Source organism: Danio rerio, chromosome 2 (genome assembly GCF_049306965.1).
Source record: "Danio rerio strain Tuebingen ecotype United States chromosome 2, GRCz12tu, whole genome shotgun sequence".
NCBI lineage: Eukaryota > Metazoa > Chordata > Actinopteri > Cypriniformes > Danionidae > Danio > Danio rerio.
In genome coordinates, this window is record NC_133177.1 from 59,657,501 (window position 1) to 59,681,282 (window position 23,782).

Consider the following 23,782-nt stretch of genomic DNA (forward strand, 5'->3'; position numbering starts at 1 on the left):
TGTGTATGTATATATGTGTGTGCGTGTGTGTGTGTGTTTGCATGCGCATGTCTGTGTGTATGTTTATGTGCATGTATTTGTGTGTCTTTGTGTGTGCATGCATGTGTGTGCTTGCATATGTGTGTGTGTGCATACAAGTGTTTCTGTGTGCATGTGTGTGTGTGTTTGTGTATATTTGCGTTGGCGCATGCATGTGTATGTGTGTTTTTGTGTGCGTGCATGCACATGTGTCCATGTATCTGTGTGTGTGCATGCATGCATGTGTGTGTGTGCATTTGTATGTGTGTGTATGTGTGTATGTTTATTATTGTGTATGTGCATGCATGTGTATGTCATTCGTTTGTGTGTGTGTGTTTCAGGAACTGGAGATGCGTAACATGGATCTGGAGCGTCGTGTGGACAGCGCGGAGCAGACTCTGGCGGCTGCGCTGGAGGATCGGGATCGAGCCCATAATGAAGTTCAGAGAGTCGTTCAGATCCTAGACGTCAAGATCTTTGACCTCAACGACCTGCGGCAGAGTCTGCTCAAACTCATCAGTAAATAAACACACACACACGCTTCTGTGTGCGCTCCAGCAATAACACACTCAAATACACCACATTCTGTCAGAAACACTCCTCATTTACTGCATCACCAACACTACCTTGATTTTTGTTCACGTTAGAGGTTGAAGATGATTCATTAATGTCACGATTCTTTCTCAAATGATTCAAATGACTCGATTCATAATGCATTTCATTTTAGTTTTTTATGAAGGATGAATTCATTTTGGCGACGCAGTGGCGCAGTAGGTAGTGTTGTCGCCTCACAGCAAGAAGGTCACTGGTTCGAGCCTCAGCTAGGTCAGTTGGCATTTCTGTGTGAAGTTTGCATGTTCTCCCTGCGTTCATGTGGGTTTCCTCCGGGTGCTCCGGTTTCCCCCACAGTCCAAACACATGCAGACAGGTGAATTGGGTTGGCTAAGTTGTCCGTAGTGTATGAGTGTGAATAAGTGTGTGTGGATGTTTCCCAGAGATGGGTTGCGGCTAGAAGGGCTTCCACTGTGTAAAAAAAAATGTGCTGGAATAGTTGGTGGTTCATTCCACTGTGGCAACCCCAGATTAATAAAGGGACTAAGCCGAAAAGAAAATGAATGAATGAATGAATTTTGTGCAGAAAGAGAGATACTTCTGTTTGCTCAACCTCCACAGATTTATTTGCCGTGTTTTACATGTCAAATTATTGCACTTATCACATTGAATATTTCACGAATTAATTAATATTTCATAATAAACATTGTTTGTGCTAATTTAGCTTACACATTTTAAGTGCGTGTCATAAAAAGTCATGAATATATTACAAGACCTGCTTCAAAAAAAGAGTTCAGAATAATTTTGGCAGAATCTAAAGTTCTTTCATTCATTTTCTTTTCGGCTTCGTCCCTTTACTCATCTGGGGTCACCACAGCAGAATGAACCACCGATTTATCCAGCACATGTTTTACGCAGTGGATGCCCTTTTCAGGGTTTCTGCAGGGTCTAAAAGTCTCAAGCCTAGTTCACACTACAGGGTTTTAAACATCGACAGATCGCTGCGCTGTTTACACTACATGACTTGACTTTGTGTCTTTTAATCGCTGTGGTGTTCACACTACGCGACACTACGTAAGTGATCCACAAGAGGGGGGTCACACACTACAAGATCTGACAACAACTAGTTCCCCAACAGCTCAGTCCAGCTACCAAACCACAACCAATGAAATGTTGAGGGAGGAGTCAGAAAAAGCTGAACACTATTGGCTGCTTGTGTGCTGATGACATCACTGACAGCGTTTCAAGCTTTCAAAGATGCATTTAAAAACATCGTCAAATCAGCTGATTCATCAGCGGATTAATCACTCATCTGCAAGGCTTGAGTGGATTGACAAATTATTTTTTTTAAGTTTTTAATTTTTGTTATTTAATAACTCTTTGAAATAAAACTAATATCTATAACACCATGATGTTCCTAAATATCAGTGTATTTCTTTCTAACATTATTATTTTTTAAATTACAAAACAGTAAAGAACTGAGCATTTCTATCTTTAATTACTATATTGGTCAAAATGACTGCATGCATGTCTGCTACTTTTCGCTGTGACTTTAAATATTTCTGCTTTTTCTTGCCTAGCAACTTCCTGCAAACATAAACAACTTTCTTATAGCAAAAACATACGTTTACTTCAGGTATATCTTTCAAAACAGCATATTCTGTGCCGCGAAATAGCTCCTGTTTGAAAGTGAAAATGAAAGCGCGGCTCAGACCTTTGCTTTCACACCTGTCTTATTTAATTCGGTTGAATCGCTCTAGAGTTGGTTTTCCCTTTTGGTGCGGTTCGTTTGGGCAGGTGTGAATGCAGCAATCGTACTCGAGTGCGCACCAAAAGAGGACCAAATAAGCATACCTGCTGGACGAGGTGGTCTCGGTACGCTTTCAAACGAACCCTGGAGCGGTTCGTTTGTGGTGAGAATATGATCCGTACTAAAACAGGTCCAACCGCAAAAAGCACTGCGCCTTTTGGACTAATCCAGCTGCCGTAGGCCGATGCGCTATGCATTATGGGATATGGAGGAAAATATTTGTTGACAGCGCTTTACCAACAGTGACAGAGAGAGGGGAAAACATTACCTGATGGATTGTTGATAATATTTCCGCAAGATGAGCATGTCGCAGTTTATCTAAATTAATTCACGCCTCCTCCTGAAGTGACGAGCGATGCATTAAAACACTGTTTTCCAGCCGCGGCCGCGCTTCATTCTCGAAATGTATAGTTTGTCTAAAGCAGGGATACAATCAGTCAGCGCAGTTGCCCCTCCAGAGTAAAAACGACATTGTGTCTGCCGGTTTTGTTTACTTGCGGGAGTTTATTGGCATTTTCCCGCACGGGAATTCTGACCAATCAATAAGCAGTTTAGGAAATATGTTCAACAACATCTGGCCAATGAGTTCTTGTAGTGTGAACTAGGCTTTACCAACAATCATCTCAACCAGGGCCAGAGCAAGCTGAACTGCCGCTCTAGGCAAAGGACGATGACGCCGCCCTCAACCAGAAAGTGAAAACGAACATGACCGATTATCAAAGTTGCGGATGAAATTGAAGCGCAGGTGGTGGTGAGGGGGGTGTCGCGGACGCCGCCCTCTCTATTCTGATGCCCTCTCTATTCAGCTGCCTAGGTTGCCTCTATGGACCCGTCGGCCCTGATCTCAACAAAACTTTTTACTTAAAAAGGTCATTTATAACTTTATCATAATGAGTTAATTATACAGTAATATATTTTTAAAGTGCTCCATGTCGATTTAGTTTTAAACATTTGTTCTTTTTTTTTTTTTACTGGGTTGCGGTGGGAAGGGCATCCGCTGTGTAAAATATATGCTGGATAAGTTAGCAGTTCATTCCGCTGTGGAGACTCCTGATGAATAAAGGGACTAAGCTGAAAAGAAAATGAATGAATGAATGTCTATCAGTAGTAAAATATAACACCTATTATTGTTTTCACCCAATTCAAAGTATACTAGTAGTGTTAACAATCTAAAATCAAACAAAAAGTGCTCAGGGGAGCTTAAATAGTGTGTCGGCGCTCTTAGGGGAAAGGATTCATTCATTTCATTTTCTTTTCAGCTTAGTCCCTTTATTAGTCAGGGGTCGCCACAGTGGAATGAACCGCTAACTTATGCAGCATATGTTTTACTTAGCGGATGCCCTTCCAGCTGCAACCCATCACTGGGGAACATCCATACACATTCTTTCACACTCATTCTTTCACACTCATACACTACGGACAATTTTAGCTTACCTAATGCCCCTATAGTGCATGTGTTTGGACTGTTCTTGTTGTGAGGCAAACATGCTACTCACTGCGCCACCGTGCAGCCCGGGTAAAGGATTCATCAGAATAAACAGCAAAAATCAGTCCAAGGCACTTGAAAAATGTGGAAATATTACGACCCGAGTCTAGGGGAAACAACATGGGCATAATAAACAAAGTAAACAAATGTGTTGGGGTGGTGGATTTCCCAAACAAAACATAAACTTAATGCAAAAGATCCCCTTCGGTCGACAACCAAACTCAGACACTCAGTTAAGAGCATATGAATAGATTTATTATAAAAAAATGTAGTAAATATAAGTGAGCATCTCTTCAGGGTGACCACAGGCCAAAATAACAAACAAAAGAATCTATAAAGTAAACGCACTAAATTACCTATTACTATTTAAAGAAAAATACAGGAAGCTTACCTTTCTCCCTAAACATAAACATAGTCAAAAGTAATCAAATAAATAGGCAGGCCACCCCTACACGCTCAAACTTTCAAAATAGGGTAACGTATGAACAAATGGTACAATATTGATTGTTGGTCGTCGGCCGGAGGGGTAAGGGAAATCCAGGAGCTCCACTTCCAGCAACGGTCGCAACGCAAATGAGCTCCCCGAACCCTGCCGGAAGCTCCTTTTTATACAGGCCTAGGAGACCACACTGCAAAAAATGCTTTTCTTACATAGATTTTTTTGTCTTGTTTCTAGTCCAAATATTTAAAAATTCTTATATCAAGAAATATTTTCAAGGCAAACAAAACATATGGTCTTGTTTTCAGAAATAATATCCCAATATTAAGGGAGTTTTTCCTTGAAACAAGCAAAATAATCTGCCAATGGGGTGAGCAAATTAATCTTGGTTTTCCTTTTGACATAAGATTATTTTGCTAACCCCATTGGCAGATTATTTAGTTTGTTTTAAGGGAAAACTCTCTTAATTTTGGCATATTATATCTTAAAACAAGACAGTATTTTTTGCTTGTTTAGAAAATGTTTCTTGATTTAAGAGTTTTTAGATATTTAGACTAGAAACAAGACAAAAAAATCTAAGTAAGAAAAGCATTTTTTGCAGTGCAGCAGCCAATCAGAACACAGGATCACGCCGGTATGGGAGCCTATGGGATAACAGAAAAACAACAAGGCGGGACAAAGAAAAAGACACGCAATTCGCAATAATAAATAAATAAATAAACTTCAGTCGTAACTGGAAAAAAAATATTGTAAAATTTAAAGCCTTTATTGACATGGCTACTCCTTAGAATTGCACCTATGCATTTCGGCAAACACTTGCCTTCACTGACTGTTATTCTGATCAAGGCAAGTGTTTGCTGAAATGCATAGGTGCAATTCTAAGGAGTAGCCATGTCAATAAAGGCTTTAATTTTTTTTTTACACATTTTTCAAGTGCCTTGGACTGGTTTTTGCTGTTTATACTAATAGCATTGTTAGTATAACAGCTTGAATAATACTTGTATTACAAAAAGTGTTCAATTCGAATGAGTTTGCAAGCAATTTTTCATGCATTCATACAGGGGCAGACTGGGACGAAAATTCTGCCCTGGCACTGTTGCCACACCAGCCCACATTACCACACCGACACAGCCCCACCCACGGACAGGGGCGCAACTACACGTTTACTGAGGGGTATGCGGGTTCAAATTTTGTGTGATCCCTCTTATTTTGGCAAACTAATAATTAAATTAATTAATTTATAATAAATGAAGACAAATTTTCAGATTAACCTTATAACTTTTGACATTATGTATGATTTGACAGTTTATTTTGATAGAAATAAAAACAAATCTAAACAGTTACATCTACATGAACACTTTCGGCTGTGTGACTGCATGTTTTTGTGTTAAATGATTTTGAATTAAACAATAACAATGTTATATTTTTATAAAATGCAAAATAATTTTTTTTAACAAAACATATTTATTTATTTTTATTATTTAAAACTTTTAATAAGGGTAATTTTAAAAATAGTTTTGGCACAATGGCGTCCCCCCCCCCATGTGTGGCGCCCCTATGCGCCGCATATACTGCATACCCCCTTTTTGCGCCACTGCCCACGGACACACACATTCACTATTTATTTTGGTGTAAAGATGGTGAAATAATATGACATTCTTGCCAGATTTTGATTTTGTCCGGGTAACCTTGGATTGGGTCGGCCCATCTTGAAACCAAGCGGCAGTTGTCGATTGGGCCAAATGCTTAACATTTATTATTATTATTTTTTAAATTATCATCATCATAATATCACATCTAGCAAGAGATAAAAGCTGTCTGCACTTAAAAACAATACATATAAAAAAAAAAAACTGACCGGCCCACATTTAAAAATTGGTCCGGCCCTTCTGGCATTTGCCAGAATTGCCAGATGGCCAGTCCACCCCTGCATTCAGACATGAAATTCAAGTTTAACATGAACAGCCGTGATGTAAAAGTCCAACAAAACTTTGCAAACACTCTAAAATTAGACAAAAAAAAAGCAAGAATCGTCCTGAAACTGAATCGTGACTTTGTGATTCAACAATCAAAGCATACTATTTGAGATATTCTGTTGACTTGTAGCCAAACGCAAGCAAAAACGAATCTGGTTTTCTGCTTCTGTGCCATCATCTTGTTTTATTTGTGCTGTTTTTGCTCATTTTGGACGTAGCAAGAATCACAGCTGGGAGTGTGCAAACCAAAGACCAGCGTGAATGTACATGTTCATCCTCTGGAACTGAGCGGCTGTAGTTTAGATGTTAACTAATAGCAGAGAACATAGGTAGAAATATACAATTGTTCTGTTCCCATAGAATCTTAAGAGCCCTTGAATGCACGGGGCTGTATTTATTTCTGTTTAAGAGTAGCGGTAATAGAGGAATGGACTGTGAATGTGCTTGAATGCGTTTAGTTTTGTCTTTCTAAGGCTTCAAACGCCGAAATGATGTTGCATTATATTGTGAAATAGCACAAGAAGCCTCCGGTCTGGCTGTCAAACTGCAGTATTTTAAGTGCCGAGCGCCTGTGTTGAACCGGCACAACAGCACAAGCCACATCTGTATTTGCGCGCTTTATAAACAGGGTTGGGGAAGTTACTATTAAAGCTCACTTGAAATTAAAATAAAGTCAGTATTGTAAGGATATCTATAAGCTAGTGTGCTCTCAAATAGTGACAACTGTTGAGTTTACAAGATATTAACCACTTAAACTCTGCGGACTCGGTACTAGACCCCCGTAAGTGGTGTCGTTTGAAAGTGTAGAATCTATATTTTATGCACATATGCAACACTTTGGTTTTTATTCTAATGTGTAAAAGTTATTTACACTTAAATACACAGTGTTTTGGATACCCGAGCTGGGTATTTTACATTGGTTCATTTTCATATTTTTCATATGACACATGTACAAGTTATAGCTTAAATGAAAGCTCTTGCCGGTGCTCATACGGTTCTAGCATTCTTTTTACTGAATTATATTCATATGCCAAACAGTTGTTAAATGAATCGCGGCGTTTCCATGGCGCAGAAATGTAAACAATACATTTATGATCAATAAGCAGCCCCAGATAGCACAGACAGCTGTCATCTCTTACCTCATGCTGTGCCCTTCAGGGCCATTCTCCTCTGTTTTTGAGGTGATGTGCATAAGTAATCCTTTTATATGTCTGACGTGGTCCAAACACAGTGAATTATGTTTGATCAAACAAAAGAATAGTGAAATATGAAAACAATGATCAGCCCCTGTGGCTTGTACAGCACCTCTCATCAGTTGGAATGCAATAACTTTTGCATAGATTATGGTGGAGACATTTTTCTTTTTTCCTATGATTACAGACATGTGCAGGAACCACCAAAATTAATTACAGCATGCTAGACCACACAGAACCTAAAAGTACACTTTCAAATTTGAGTTTATAAAAAAAATTACAAAAAGCGCCTCTTTTTATTATCTGTTTATTATAACACAGACAACATATACAGATATTTTAAACACTTTCAATAGTGTTTTATGAAAATTCAAAGGGTTTTCTTTAAAATGATACCAAATTTTTGCATTTACACCTCTGCATGTGGATTTGGAAAGCTTTTAAATTTGGGTAGGCAAAATCCAGGCGGAAATCCCCAAATAGCAGCAGAGTTTAAGTGGTTAAAGTGATGTAGACATCTAAAGTTTGCAGTTTGTCACTTCCACCTAAATGAATGTTTTTTAAGACGTTACTTCATACTTCAGTTACTCATTAAAATTTCTGACCAATCAAATGCTCTCTAGTGTCTGACATGCCCGCCCCCTTCTTCTCATTGGCTTTTCATTTGATATGCTTTAGCTCAACTACTTTCATGGGCAGAACCATGGTATAATGAGACACTATTGGCTGTTTTTTTAAAAAGGGGAGGACCTGATATATGTCCCGCCCTCTCTTTATGTTTTCCTCTCTTCAAAAAAATCTTTGGTCACATTAACATGCATAAGCGCACACCGAACCAACTGGGGGTAATACTGACTTTTTGCTCAGTTGCCAACCGTCGCCATTTTGTTTACGTGTCATCGCACTGACCGGGGGTAACCAAACAAGGGCAAAGAGGCGGAGCATGAGCATAGCTACAGATGCCTGCTTGAATTTTGCTTGGATGGGCTTTTCGTTTGGGGGGAAAACCTTTAACCGTACGTTCACACCGAATGCGGCAAGCAAAGCCACACCTCATGCATCTTGATCTTCCATTGTTAAATGAAGTTAATAAGAAGTGCGCAACATTTTCACACTAGAAAGCATGTTTTATGTGGAAATGTAAATGATATGATATGGTATGATATGCTGCAACGGCCCCTTAAAATATGAGATCAATGTAGCGAATTTTAACGCTTTCGCCACCGGAGCTGAAGGCAGACAGCGTTGACGCCAGGGCGGCCAGAGTCCTTTGACGCTCTCATTGTCTTTGGTGTGAAAGCACAACAACACTTCATTACCTGCGAATCGTTTGTATTCTGACCACATGTGCTTATGCCGAGTTCAGACTGCATGATTTTCAAAGTAGTCGTGTGTCAGATGTGTTCACACTGCTTGACTATCTGGGCTTGTGTTTTGTCGCTGCTTTGTTTACACTGCATGATGGATCGGCGTCAGGGACTTTCACATTGCATGACTTTACTATAGGAAGAATCGCGACAACTTTGTCTAAACTATGTCTCACAGCCAAAAACACGTCGTATATCTTTTGTTATTAACTACATAATGAGAAAGAAGCCTGTAATGGGGCAGAACATGTACATGTTTGCTCACCTGGGTTTAAAGAGAATTAGCCATTTCTCCTCAACGTTGATAATAAACTAATTTCTTTCTGTATGAAACGTCAAACAGACACGGCTGCTCCTGAGTCCTGTCAAACCTCCACTAGTTTTTCCTCCATTTCATGGGTCCAAATAAACCGAAAAAGAGCGCTTTAACTTCTCCCCCAGCCTCCCGCTGGCCTGCAGCAGGTATACACACACACACACGCAAGTGAAAGCTGCTCTCTTATTGGCTGCAGGCGATCGCTGATGTTATTTTCAGTCAAAACTCAATTCACACGGCATGATTTGAATCGCCGACAGCTCCAGATATCCAGCACGCCAAATATCTAATGTCTAGTTCAGACTGCGTGATTTTAGCCCTGATTTTGGCTCGCCGACAGGTTTTGAGAAATCGCCGACAAATGCCTGAAATCACAGGCAAATCGCTGCTCGTGCACGTGAGTGACAATCACACAGTGTGAACTATCAAAGACGCGATCTGATAAAATGAGTCGCCGATGCCTGTGAGATATTTGGCGTGCTGAATATCTGGAGCTGTCGGCGATTCAAATCATGCCGTGTGAATTGAGTTTTGACTGAAAATAACATCAGCCATCGCCTACAGCCAATAAGAGAGCAGCTTTCACTTGCGTGTGTGTGTGTGTATACCTGCTGCAGGCCAGCGGGAGGCTGGGGGAGAAGTTAAAGCGCTCTTTTTCGGTTTATTTAGACCCACGAAATGGAGGAAAAACTAGTGGAGGTTTGACAGGACTCAGGAGCAGCCGTGTCTGTTTGACGTTTCATACAGAAAGAAATTAGTTTATTATCAACGTTGAGGAGAAATGGCTAATTCCCTTTAAACCCAGGTGAGCAAACATGTACATGTTCTACCCCATTAAAGGCTTCTTTCTCATTATGTAGTTAATAACAAAAGATATACGACGTGTTTTTGGCTGTGAGACGTAGTTTAGACAAAGTTGTCAGCGATTCTTCCTATAGTAAAGTCATGCAATGTGAAAGTCCCTGTCGCCGATCCATCTTGCAGTGTAAACAAAGCAGCGACGAAACGCTAGCCCAGATAGTCAAGCAGTGTGAACACATCTGTGACACGACTTCTCTGAAAATCATGCAGTCTGAACTCGGCATTAGTAAATGCAGGACTATTGATGAGATCCAGCATAACACTGTATGACAACGCTTCAGATGACTGTTCTAGAGCCTACAGCTAATCAATAGATTCTGGAGTGCATTCACACACAGACACACAGACACACAGACACACACACACACACACACACACACACACACACACACACACACACACACAGACACACACACACACACAGACACACACACACACACAGACACACACACACACACACACACACACACACACACACACACACACACACACACACACACACACACACACACACACACACACACACACACACACACACACACACACACACACACACACACACACACACACACACACACACACACACACACACACACACACACACACACACACACACACACACACACACACACACACACACACACACACACACACACACACACACACACACACATTTTGTTGATAACAAGTACAGAGGAGTTAACTTTTCGGATAGCAGTCACACGAAGCCACAGCTGTTATGGAGCAAGGTTAAAGTTATATGAGGATAAACAAATCAGCATGAGCTGTAATTAATTAAAAACAGAATTAGTCTATTAATTCATAGGACAAAGTTAAAATCATCAACAATTCCTTCAATATATGGTTACTTCCCCATCCTGCTTATAAATGTGTCCAGCGTAAGGTGAACAGGTGTGCTCTTTTCTATCTCCTCTTCTCAGTGCTGGAGGTTGTGTACTGCGCTGTATGTTCACTCTGAGAGCATGTGCTGCTGGGATTTGGAGGAAAACTGAGCGCTTGTTTAAGGTGTGATGAGAAACTCCATCATCGTTTTCCTCTGATGTCTGACTCTGAGCCTTGTTATTCTGCGCTGTGCAGGAGTTTTCCCAGTTCGTCCTGCAGCTCTCGATCATAGTCCGGTGATAATATGATAGCTTCGTTCTGCACTATCGAGTCAAACTGTGCTGAAGACCAGAGCAGATCTCACTGTAACACACCATGCTCTCGGTGGATGAACTGAACTTGCTCAATAAATATTGTTTTACATTAAGATGCGTCTTTTTTGTGTGTGAGACTTGTGTTTTCCAATATTCTTTATGCAAACTTAAAGGAGTGGTGTTTCCAAATTTCACTGTGTACTATATAGACAATACAGGGGTCTGTTCCTCGTACCTCGCTTAAATGATCTAAGATGATTTGGCAGATCCTGGATCATTTAATCTTGATAACTGATCTCTCGCTAATTTGGTTCTTCAAACAAGTTCGCAAATCAGATTAGAATGTCTGGATAAACTGATCTGAGATCGCTGCGTGTGTTGTGAAGGACAGATTTATTGATCCTCGAAATCATGATCAGCAATGCAACGATTGGCTGACGGCACATCAGCGTAATGACATCATCTGATTAATATTCAATTATCCATGTGAGCAAAATTACATCAAATTAGCAGTAAACGGCTTGTTAAATACGACACGCAATAACCTTCCACATTTGTTGTGAGCTGCAGGCTTTACACTTTCATGTGTCAAGAGTATTCATCATGTGTTTCAATGCAAATCAATGTATTTAGTTCTACATTTAGAAAAGATTTTCTTTATTATAGTAGCCGTTTTTTAATCGGTGTAAAGAATAACAAAAGCATTTTGATATTGGTAAAGGCGTCTGCAACTTTTGTGAAGCATCAAATCACCGGCATATGAACTATCATGTTTATGACTGCTGAAATGTATTATTGCTTTAAAAAAGTCAAATATTGTGCATTTCTATTATACACAAATTGTACTAAAGTGATAAAGTTCATATCAATAAGTTTTCTCTTTGCAGCACCAGGTGGCAATCTTTGTACTTTCATTTCGAGGGTGCAGATTGCATAAGTTTTATTAATATGTATAACTTTATTTATTTTATTAATAACTATAACTTTATATAGTTAAAAAATAAGTACTATTTTCCCAAGTGTATATAACTACTACTGTAAGAAAATATCAGAATTGGGAACATACTTTCTGTATTATCTTTGCTTGAACTGAGCCGATCTAATCCTGTTTATATGAATTGAACCTGCTCCCGATCAGGTTTGACCTAGCAGAACTGTTGCTATGACAACAACTCTCGGATCATCTTAGAAGAACGAAACGATCCTGGATCGTGTTAAATTGTCAATATCCAAATCCAGCTAACTAAGTAAACCACGTACGAAGAACAGACCCCTGGCTTCTGATTCTGCTCAGTTATGTGTAAATACAAACAGTTAGTCTTAAAACTAAAGGTTTTTGCACATTTAGTTTGTTACAAAAAAGAGAATGTCCATGTAAATGTTCTTCATGGAAACAGTAATTGTGAATTTACCAAAACATGTTTAACCATTTACTTTTACAAGGGGCTAAATAGTCAAAGCAAATATTATCACTCTGTTAAAGTGTATCGAAACATCCATGTGTCCTAATACACCAGGGGTGTCAAACTCAATTCCTGGAGGGCCGAAGCCCTGCACAACCCTGCTCCAACACACTTACCTGTAGGTTTCAAACAAGCCTTAAGGACTCAATTAGTTTGATCAGGTGTGTTTAATTAGGGTTGGAACTAAACTGTGCAGAGCTGCGGCACTTTTGGAACTGAGTTTGACACCTGTGTTCTACACCCAACCTGTGCTGAGCTGAGATTGAACCGGCAATTCTTTGTATGGAAGTCGGTTGCGCTACCAATGAGGCAAAAGACCGTGGCCTCTAGCGTCTGTCACTAGAGCGCCTTTTCAGGTAAGAGGAGTGAGGTTTACCTGCACAGCACTTCACTAGCTGGCATCTGATATATATATTTAAGTCACATTTTAGTGTAACATTGTACTGTAGTCTTAAACTTTCAATTATTCATTCATTCATTTTCTTGTCGGCTTAGTCCCTTTATTAATCTGGGGTCGCCACAGCGGAATGAACCGCCAACTTATCCAGCAAGTTTTTACGCATGTCTTTGGACTGCGGGGGAAACCGAAGCACCTGGAGGAAACCCACGCGAACGCAGGGAGAACATGCAAACTCCACACAGAAAAGCCATCTGAGCCGAGGATCGAACCAGCAACCTTCTTGCTGTGAGGCGAACGTGCTACCCACTGCGTCGCCCAACTTTCAATTACTTTGACAGTTTTATTAATGAATACCGTAGAACTCTGTTTTGGACCAATTTTAACCTTAAATACTCAATATTTCATCAGTACAGCGCTTTAAAAATGCTAAAGCTTTTAATTAACCATTTAAAACTTGAAATGCAATTTGAGAACACTTTGTAATGAATTTTAGAAATGAATTGGGAAAAACATTTGGTTTGTTTTGTCTTTGTAAAAGGTGGGCCGCAAGTCTAGGCAGTTTAGTTCCAGCTCTAATTAAACACGCCTGATCAAACTGAAGTGCTTTAGGTTTGTTTTACACCTACAGCACAGGTGACAAACTCAGTTCCAAAAGGGCCGCAGCTCTGCAGTTTAGTTACAACCCTAATTAAACACACCTGGTCAAACTAACAGAGTCCTTCAGGCTTGTTTGAAACCTTCAGGTAAGTGTGTTGCAGCAGGGTTGGAACTAAACTGTGCAGGGCTTCGGCCCTCTAGGAATTGAGTTTGACACCCCTGACCTACAGATAGGTGTTGAAGCAGGGCTGGATGGATCTAAACTCGGCAGGACTGCAGGCCTCCAGGAATTGAGTTTGACACTCCTGCTGTAGACTAATATTTGGTCACAAATGATTGTTTTCTTGTGTTTGATATATTGGTAACTTTAACTCATACAACCTTATTGTAATGTAATTATCAACATGCATTTATTAGTTTATTAACATCAGCTGATGAAAATAAAGTGGTTTATTGTTAATGTTAACATGGTGTGCATTAATGAGAAGCATGAATCTGGATTGTATTAATGCATTAGAGAATGTTGAGTTTTGATCATTAAATGCTTTACAAGTGTTGTTGAAACCTAGTTCATGTTAGTAAATACAATAACTAATACAATCTTATTGTAAATGTGACTGATATATTCTACAGCTGTGGTTCTACAATAGCAGGTATAAAATATTCTCAGGTGTTGCATTTTTGTAGCCATTTTAGCTGTAGCAAGATCAGAAAACATTCAGAATGTTTAATATTAGTATCATTTTGTGATGATTTCAATATGGTTCATTTAATCAATGTAAGCCCCTCCCCCTTAAGCCAACTCTGCTCTAATTGGTCAGCTAATTTAATCAGTCTATTCCAGTAGTGGCCAACCCTGTTCCTGGAGAGCCACCTTCCTGCAGATTTGAGTTGCAACCCATATTAAACACACCTGGACCAATTAATTAGGACCAAAACACCACGTGATAATTACAGGCAGGTGTGTTTGATATGGGTTGCAACTGAAATCTGCTGGAAGGTGGCTCTCCAGGAACAGGGTTGGCCACCCCTGGTCTATTCCATGTCTGAAATAGGGGTTGAAGCAGGGCTGGACTTAAACTCTGCAGGACTGCGGCTCTCCAGGAACTGAGTGACACCCCTGATGTAAAGAATCTGCAAAGCATAAAGATAAAGTCTCTCTCTCTCTCAAAAAAAGTTGCATCTTTTACCTGCTACTGATCTGTGTAAAACAAGACTTAAGTAATACATTTGCATAATCACCACCCCTCTGAGACGTTTTGTATGTGCCAAATATGAAGAACTTCAGTTGAATACTTCGTTGTTATAAAATGCAAGAGTAGCTTGAGATTTCAACATCTGATTTAAAGAAACGCTGTAGAACACAGGTGTTAAACTCGGTTCCAAAAGTGCCGCAGCTCTGCAGTTTAGTTCCAACCCTAATTAAACACACCTGATCAAACTAATTGAGTCCTTCGGGCTTGTTTGAAACCTACAGGTAAGTGTGTTGGAGCAGGGCTGTGCAGGGCTTCGGCCCTCCAGGAATTGAGTTTGACACCCCTGCTTTAGAATGAAGAGTGAAAGTGGTTCAGATGGTTTGATCCAGATTTTATTAGAACAACAGTAAAGTGTTGCAGATGCAGAGTCGGCCGAGCGTCTACTTCAGCTTCTTCTTGGGCCGCAGGTTGTTGGTGTGTCCGCACTTCTTCTTGCGGCAGTTGACGGCACGAGGATGCAGACGAGCATAACACCTGAACACACACACACACACGCTAGAGTCAGTGGGGTAGATTGCTTTTTGTGATGAAAAAAAATAAGAGTAGAAAGTAATCAACTGGATTCAATCAAAATGGAAAATTATTGCATTATATATATATATATATATATATTTTTTTTTTTTATATATATATATAAAAATGTGCATTTTGTAAGGGAAAAAGTGTTTCCTTACTGAAAAAGATTTAACATCTCTGCTGACCCAAATGCAGTACAAAAAATAAAAATATATTTTCTCTAGAAAAGTAGCGGTAGAAAAACAAAAAAAAAAACGAAAAACTATATATTATTTATTTACACAGTGGTTTCTGGCTATAACGGTTTTGATATACTTTTTTTAACAGCGCATTGCGTTCTGATTGGCTGTAGTCCACAATCAATCAATTTCCTGTGTTTCCTGCCTGTTTCTATCCTGTATTTGAAATAACGTGAATGCAAGCGTCTGGTGTGTTACTACCAACTGTCATGTGCATGGCGCATCTGGTGTGCGACCCTCTTAAGGATGGAGTCTACTTTAGTTTTGTGGATCAGCGACTACAGGATAAAGAACATTACGCTGGAAGCCAACATCATTCACACGAAAGCTAAAAAGCTTTATGAAACTTTTGTGGACAAAGATGGATGTTTGCACTTGACAACAGGTTTTGGTTTTTAGTGTCATTCTATAATACTGGACATTGAACTTTGAGAGTGTTTAACCGAGAGAGAAGTGTAAAAATGTTACAGGGTTTCTGCAGGTTTCACCAAGTTAAATTTAAGACATGTTTAAGACCATTATGAATGAAATTTTAGACGTATACAGGGCTAAATGCAAAGGATTTTTTTCGAATATCCCAGATGGAAAAGAATTTTACTTGACCTATCAAAAAATTGTTATTATAAAACTTAAGTGATTTTAACTTAAAAATACAATAATAATAATAATTTAATAATGAAAATAAAGGTCAGGTCAGTATCCGCCGCAGTAAATAAATTAAGAATTTAAGCAAATGTTACTGTAAGGAAAGTAATTAAATGTTATTTTTAAATCAAAAGTTTAACTGAGATTGGGATTGTTGGTGATTGTATGGGTGTTAATGGATTGACCAGATTGGGTAGCTTTACATGAACCAAGAAAAATTAAGACCAGGGGTCTGTTCTACTTATGTGGATTACTCAGTTAGCTGGATTTGGATCCAGGATCGTTTCGTTCTTCAAAGCTGATCAGAGAGTTGTTGTCATAGCAACAGTTCTGCTAGGTCAAACCTGATCGGAAGCAGGTTCATTTCATATAAACAGGATTAGATCGGCTCAGTTCAAGCAAAGATAATACAGAAAGTGTGTTCTGAATTCTGATATTTTCTTACAGTAGTAGTTATACACACTTGGGAAATAGTAACTATTTTTAACTCTATATATATATATATATATATATATGATATATATTTTATTAATAACTATAACTTTTATTTATATATATATATATATACATATATATATATATATATATATATATATATATATATATATATATATATACATATATATACATATATATATATATATATATATATATATATATATATATATATATATATATAAATAAAAGTTATAGTTATTAATAAAATAAATAAAGTTTTACATATTAATAAAATGTATGCAATCTGCACCCTCGAAATGAAAGTACAAAGACTGCCACCTGGTGGTGCAAAGAGAAAACTTATTGATATGAACTTTTTAAACACTTTAGTACAAATTGTGTATGATAATAGAAATGCACAATATGTGACTTTTTTAAAGCAATAATACATTTCAGCAGTCATAAACATGTTATGATAGTTAATATGCCGGTGATTTGATGCTTCACAAAAGTTGCAGACGCCTTTACCAATATCAAAATGCTTTTGTAAACAACCAGTTATTCTTTACACCGATTAAAAAACAGCTACTATAATAATGAAAATATTTTCTTAATGTAGAACTAAATACATTGATATGCATTGAAACACATGATATAAACTCTTGACACATGAAAGTGTAAAGCCTGCAGCTCACAACAAATGTGGAAGGTTATTGCGTGTCATATTTAACAAGCCGTTTACTGCTAATTTGATGTAATTTTGCTGACATGGATAATTGAATATTAATCAGATGATGTCATTACGCTGCCGTCAGCCAATCGTTGCATTGCTGATCATGATTTCAAGGATCAATAGATCTGTCCTTCACAACACACGCAGCGATCTCAGATCAGTTTATCCAGACATTCTAATCTGATTCGCGAACTCGTTTGAAGAACCAAATTAGAGAGAGATCAGTTATCGAGATTAAAAGATCCAGGATCTGCCAAATCATCTTAGATCATTTAAGCAAGGTACGAAGAACAGACTCTGTTAAAAAAAGATTTAAAACCTACAACACAACATTTCAGTAGATTTAGGACTTTAAGGCCTAAAAATTACCTTTTGACATTTAAGACGTTTTACGACTTTTTAAAACCCTGCAGATGCCCTGTGTTAATGCCTGTCTGAGAAAAGTGTATGGTGTGTAGAGGGGTCTCAGCCTTAAAACATCTGAAATAATGACGACTACTTTGCAGATTTCACCTGTTGCGGGATATTCTGAACTCCTGCGATTAATGAGGGACCACTATATATATTTTTTAGTCCTCAAAGAGCAGACCATGTGGGTTTTTCCAAAAGTGTCATTTGCAGTTTGTAATTTAGCCGTCCTTGTAAAGAGTCTGCAAAGCCTAATGATATCGTCGCTCAATAAAAAGAGTCAACTCAGAAATATGACTCGTTAAGGATGATTCTGAATCTTTTACCTGCTATTGATATGCAGCATTCCAAAACAGAAATAACAGTAACACATTTGCATAATCCCCGCCCCTCTGAAATGGTCTTTTCCAGGCGAAGTAGACCAACTAAAAGGGACTATGACCAGCTGACCAATAAGAGCAGATGTGGCTCGTAGAAGGGGGAGGGGCTTACATTGATTCAAGCAAACTGTATTGAAATTAATCACAAAATGATTCTTAGCCGCTTCAGTGTGACGCCGTGAGAAGCTGGATTGAAGTGCTCTATCAAACGGTATGGGGAGACTCAACAAATGATAATAATAAGCATTTAAAAAGCATTGTATACTTAAGAAAAATCACCGTCGCGGTATATAAAATATTGATATGTGATGCAGCAAGTTCAGAGACTGTTGTGTGTACACGCAGAAACAGTATTTTATACGTCACCACGTAAGCTGATACTAATCATTCTGAATGTTTTCTGATGTTTGATGCGTTCAAACCTGTTCTAGGAGATTCTAATGATATTAAGACATTATAAAATACCACAGGACCTGCTCTTTAAGGATTTTTAATGTATATCATGTGATGAAGTGAACTCACTTGCGGCAGATCATCTTCTCACAGTTGTATTTCTGAGCTAACTGACGGAGAGAAGGCTCGATGATTCCTCCTCTCAGACGCAGCACCAGGTGAAGAGTGGACTCTGGCGGGGGGGAAAAACAGATCACATCAAACCACAGTGAACAGGACGCCAATGTCAAACACATCAAGCAGAACGGCAAGAGACTAAATAAATGCAAATACACATAAATGACCTCAAACTCACATAAAGACAGCTTGCTCTTCAGCAACATGCTTTCTAGTGGTGTAAAATAAAAATCTAACAGCTTCAGGTTTACTTTTGATAGAAAAATTCTTGAATTTTAGAAGTATTCAGATTTATTAATGTTTCCTTTAAAGTCTCTCTAGATAAAAATCATTGTCTGATAACATTAAAAATTACATTGCAAAAGTATGTTGGTCACACTTTACAATAAGTTTAAGGTATTTACGACCAATAATGAGCATTTATTAATCACAGTTCAACATTCACTAATGCATTATTAACATCCTAATGCATGCTTGTTAACATTAATGCACTGAGTTAACATCAACTAACATTGAATGACTTTATTTTCATTAACATGAATACTGCAATGAATATATTGTTCATCGTTTGTTCATGTTAGTAAATGTATTAACTAAACTTAACTAAAACAACCTTATTGTAAAGTGTGACCAGCATGTTTTATTGTTCTTTGACAAAATAAATAAGAAAAAAGTAAATTGTGTAAAACTCAATTTTGTTTAATTAACATGAATTATTTAAATACTAAATAAAGGTGATTGTGTTTTTAAAGAAAGTCTAATATTTGCTCACCTTTCTGGATGTTGTAGTCTGACAGTGTGCGTCCATCCTCCAACTGTTTACCAGCGAAGATCAGACGCTGCTGATCGGGCGGGATTCCTGAGGAAAAAGACAGACATGAGTTATCTGGCACCTAACCCAGCCTACATGTTCACTGCAACATCAGTTCAGGTCCACAAACGCACCTTCTTTGTCCTGGATCTTAGCCTTGACATTCTCGATGGTGTCGCTGGGCTCCACCTCGAGGGTGATGGTTTTACCGGTCAACGTTTTCACGAAGATCTGCATTTTGCCACTGTCAAAGAAAAAAAGAAAAACACTCAATTAATATCTTGCACTTATTCGTATCAGATTTTTCTTGTCACGATTAATTGCTGAAGCTTTTATCACAATATACGTTAGGGCTCAAATCGCAGGATCTGCAATGTTCGTTCAGTTTCAGTATATTAACCAATATGGAAATTTCAGTTTGCATCACATTATAAGGTTAAACAATATGGTGAAAGTTTTTTATTTGCTTTTATTAAAGGCCTGACTATGTGATTTTAAGTGCATTTAATCCATTTGTGTATAAAAATCTAAAACATTAGCAATATTAAATATTCAATGTATTTTTTTTATACAAGGAAGTGTTATTTATTTGCATGCGATTCGTTTCTGTACTTGAATACTGTTAGACTTTCCAGAAAACGTTATCTGTTTGATTTATGCAGATTTTCTTTCATACATAATCATCCTAAATTATAGAAAATTAATTCTTTACAAAGCTTGAGTCATTTGGTAAAATTATGTTCATATCGCAGAACAAAACATGGCACTGTCAGTTTTTTTCCAATATCATGCAGCCCCAATATACGGTATTTTCATATTTACCTAAGCTGCACTAATTTTATCTGATATAATAAAAGTGTAGTGTGTTGCATTATTGTATACAGAGTAATAAACGTATTATTCTATCTAAATGGCAAAAAAATTACAAAGTACAATAGAAATTATAATATAAGAATTAATGAATATAATAAAGTCTAATTGGTAAACATTAATGCATTAAAATCCAAAGTAAGAAATAGCCTATTAGACGTATTTGCTCCAGCTGATAGAAAAATACAGCTCCAATATTAGCTCAAAGTATGTTTGCCGTTTGTTCAAACTACTTAAAATGAGCTGAAACACAATTATTGACATCTATATGGGGACAACTTCATTGTTTTGCTTCAATCCACTAAAATCTGTAAAAACCAACAGGTTACCTTAATTCCTTCACTGTTGCCCCAACACAAACCAATTGTGTAAATCCCCACTTTTGTGTGTATTATCTTCACTTAATAAAATGATCATAACTTTGGATTTGAATCAGTTATAAGCATTTAACTGAGAAATGAACATCAGCCAAGAATTTTGTAATCGACCAAGGTCTAATTTAAAGCCTTTAAACATGTTTTTAAACAGCACATGTCAAGAATATTAGATAGTAAACATAAAATGAGAAATGCCACACTAATACAGTATTTCTATTCTTTTGTTGTTGTTGTTCTTGGTCAGTATAAATTCTTAATAACAGAAATTCAGTAATATTTAGCTACTAGTAGTATCACTGTGCATATAACACAATTTATGCATCAGTAACGATGCAATTGTAGACAAAAATAAAGCACCCGTTAATGATTATTATTTGACATTTACAGTTTAGTTGTTTTTAGTCAATATGAGTTTAAAATAACACCAATTCTGTATTAACTAGTAACATTTTTGTGCATAATTTATCCATCATTTATGACAGAAATATCATATTTTTAAGATATTTGTGTCCTTTTGTTGTTGTTTTTAGTCGGTATAAATTCTTGTAACACAAATTAAGTGATATAAAGCTAACAGCATTAAGCATAACAATGTTTATCCATCATTAATCATCACTAATGACAGAAATATCACACTTAAAATGGTATTTCTGTAGTTTATTGTTGTTTTTAGTCAGTATAAATTCTAACTAACACGTTTAGTAATATTAAACTACTAGTTGCATTGTTGTGCATACAACAGGCCATTTATCAATCATCAATGACAGAAATACCACTCTTAAAAAGCATTTATGTAGTTTTGTTGTTGTTTTTAGTCAGTATAAATTCTAAATAACAAATTAAGCAATATTAAGCTAACAGCATTGAGCATATAACGATTTATCCATCGACACAAATACCACACTTATACAGTATTTTTGTTTGTTGTAGTTTTTAGTCAGCTTACATTCTAAACACCACCAGTTAAGCCTTTTAAACTACATCAATCATTAATGACAAAAAAATACCACATACAGCGTTTCTGCAGTTTTTGTTCGTTTTAGTCGGTATGAACTCTAAATAACAATTGAATCATAAATATTAAACTACTAGTACCACCACTGCGCATATAACACGTAATCCATCCATCTTTAATAGCAGAAATACCACACTTAAACTGCATTTCTGTAGTTTTGTTGTTGTTTTTAGTCAGTATAAATTCTAACTGACACAAATTCAGAAATATTACACTACTAGTTGCATTGTTGTGCATACAACAGGTAATTTATAAATCAGTAATGACAGAAATTACACACTTACAAAAGTATTTCTGTGGTTGTTGTTTTTAAGTACAAATTCTAAATAACACAAATTAAGCAATATTATGCTAACAGCAATATCGAGCATATAACGATTTATCCATCATTGACACACATACCACACTTATACAGTACTTTTGTTCATTTGTTGATGTTTTTAGTTAGCATAAATTCTAAACACCATGTAATTTATCAATCATTAATGACAAAAATACCACATACAGCGTTTCAACAGTTTGTTTTCGTCTGTATGAATTCTAAATAACAATTGAATCATAAATATTAAACTAAATATAATTAACTACTAGTACCACCACTGCGCATATAACATATAATCCATCTATCTTTATTGGCAGAAACACCACACTTAAAAGTATTTCTGTAATTTTGTTGGTTTTTAGTCAGTATAAATTTTAAACACAAAGCAAGCAACATTAAACCACTAATAATAGTATTATTGTGCATATAACACGAAATTCATCCATCATCAATGATAGAAATACCACACTTGTGCAGTATTTCTGTAGTTTTGTTTTAGACTTTATAAATTAGAGATACAAATAAATCTGAAATATTTACTAGTAGCATTATTGTGCATACAACACGTAATATATCCATTATTAATGACAAAAATACCACACCTAAACAGTATTTCTGTGGTTTTGTTTTCGTTTTAGACTGCACAAATTAGAAATACAAATAATTCTGTAATATTACACTACTTTCATCTTTGTGCATATAACATGTAATTTATCCATCATTAATGACAGAAACACATATTTCTGTAGTTTTATTCGTGTTTTAGACTGTATAAATATTAAATAACACAAACTCAGCAATATTAAACTAATACTACAATCACTGTTCATATTACACGTAATTTATCCATCATTATCGATAAAAATGTAGACACACAAACACTTCGGTTTTTGATTTAAAAGACATTCATATTCGTTTTTTAAGTAATTCAAACACTTCGAGAGGTCTTTGCGACTTTGAAACCTATTTTTAATCAAGCTAGCACAACAAACTCATCGTAATGTATCAATATTTTCATTAATTATAAAAATAGTGTGGTTTATTGGAAGTGTAGTGTATATTTCTCCTGTTTTTGCAGTAAGTTTGTCTCTCTCACACACATGGCAGAAGCCGCCATGACACTCCGCTCCACACTTTCCGCCGCAAAACCGCGTTTAAAACAGCTTAATCTGACACACAACACGCTTTACACGAGACATTCGCCGACATAAACATATCATGTAGATGTTTGTGAATACACAGAAGTGAATAATGAAGGAGAATACGGTGTAACGACACAATAATTCGGACAGTAAATCCTCACCCTCGCAGTAGCTGCTGGTCCGGGCGGAAAAAGACCGACTCGTGGTTCTTGCGGGAAGATTGAGTGTATTTGAGCGTTTTAGAAACTCGAGCGCCGTTACCAGGACTGGAGATGAACTGCAGTGTGTTGCCTGCAGCCTGCGAAGCATTATAACATATTTATGTGGACAAAACACTTGTAATTTAAAGTAAATACAAATATTGTAGTAAAACACTTTAATTAATCAGTTGTGGTAATTATATGGTTGCTTTGGTAACATAACAA

At 37.2% G+C, this 23,782-nt stretch overlaps 2 protein-coding genes across 4 annotated transcripts in view; one reads left to right on the plus strand and one right to left on the minus strand.

The window, feature by feature from the left end:
• The window catches only part of LOC100330028 (homer protein homolog 3), a 96,636-nt gene extending 85,348 nt beyond the window's left edge, over positions 1-11,288 (plus strand). For 2 of the 3 annotated variants that reach the window (XM_073931958.1, XM_073931965.1), the window contains exons 10-11: positions 360-537; positions 10,960-11,288. In XM_073931958.1, the coding sequence (XP_073788059.1) occupies positions 360-537; positions 10,960-10,997 (216 nt within the window). In that variant the 3' untranslated portion in view covers positions 10,998-11,288. Of the gene's footprint in view, positions 1-359; positions 789-3,891; positions 4,179-10,959 lie in introns of those variants that run through there. The other variant, XR_012395285.1, reaches the window with a different exon arrangement.
• A 3,913-nt stretch (positions 11,289-15,201) lies between these two features.
• On the minus strand, positions 15,202-23,565 carry uba52 (ubiquitin A-52 residue ribosomal protein fusion product 1). The gene is given in 5 exon segments (NM_001037113.2): positions 15,202-15,365; positions 18,773-18,875; positions 19,593-19,679; positions 19,766-19,875; positions 23,519-23,565. Coding segments are annotated over 4 exon segments (387 nt in total). The 5' UTR covers positions 19,869-19,875; positions 23,519-23,565; the 3' UTR covers positions 15,202-15,271.
• Positions 23,566-23,782: the final 217 nt, after the last annotated feature.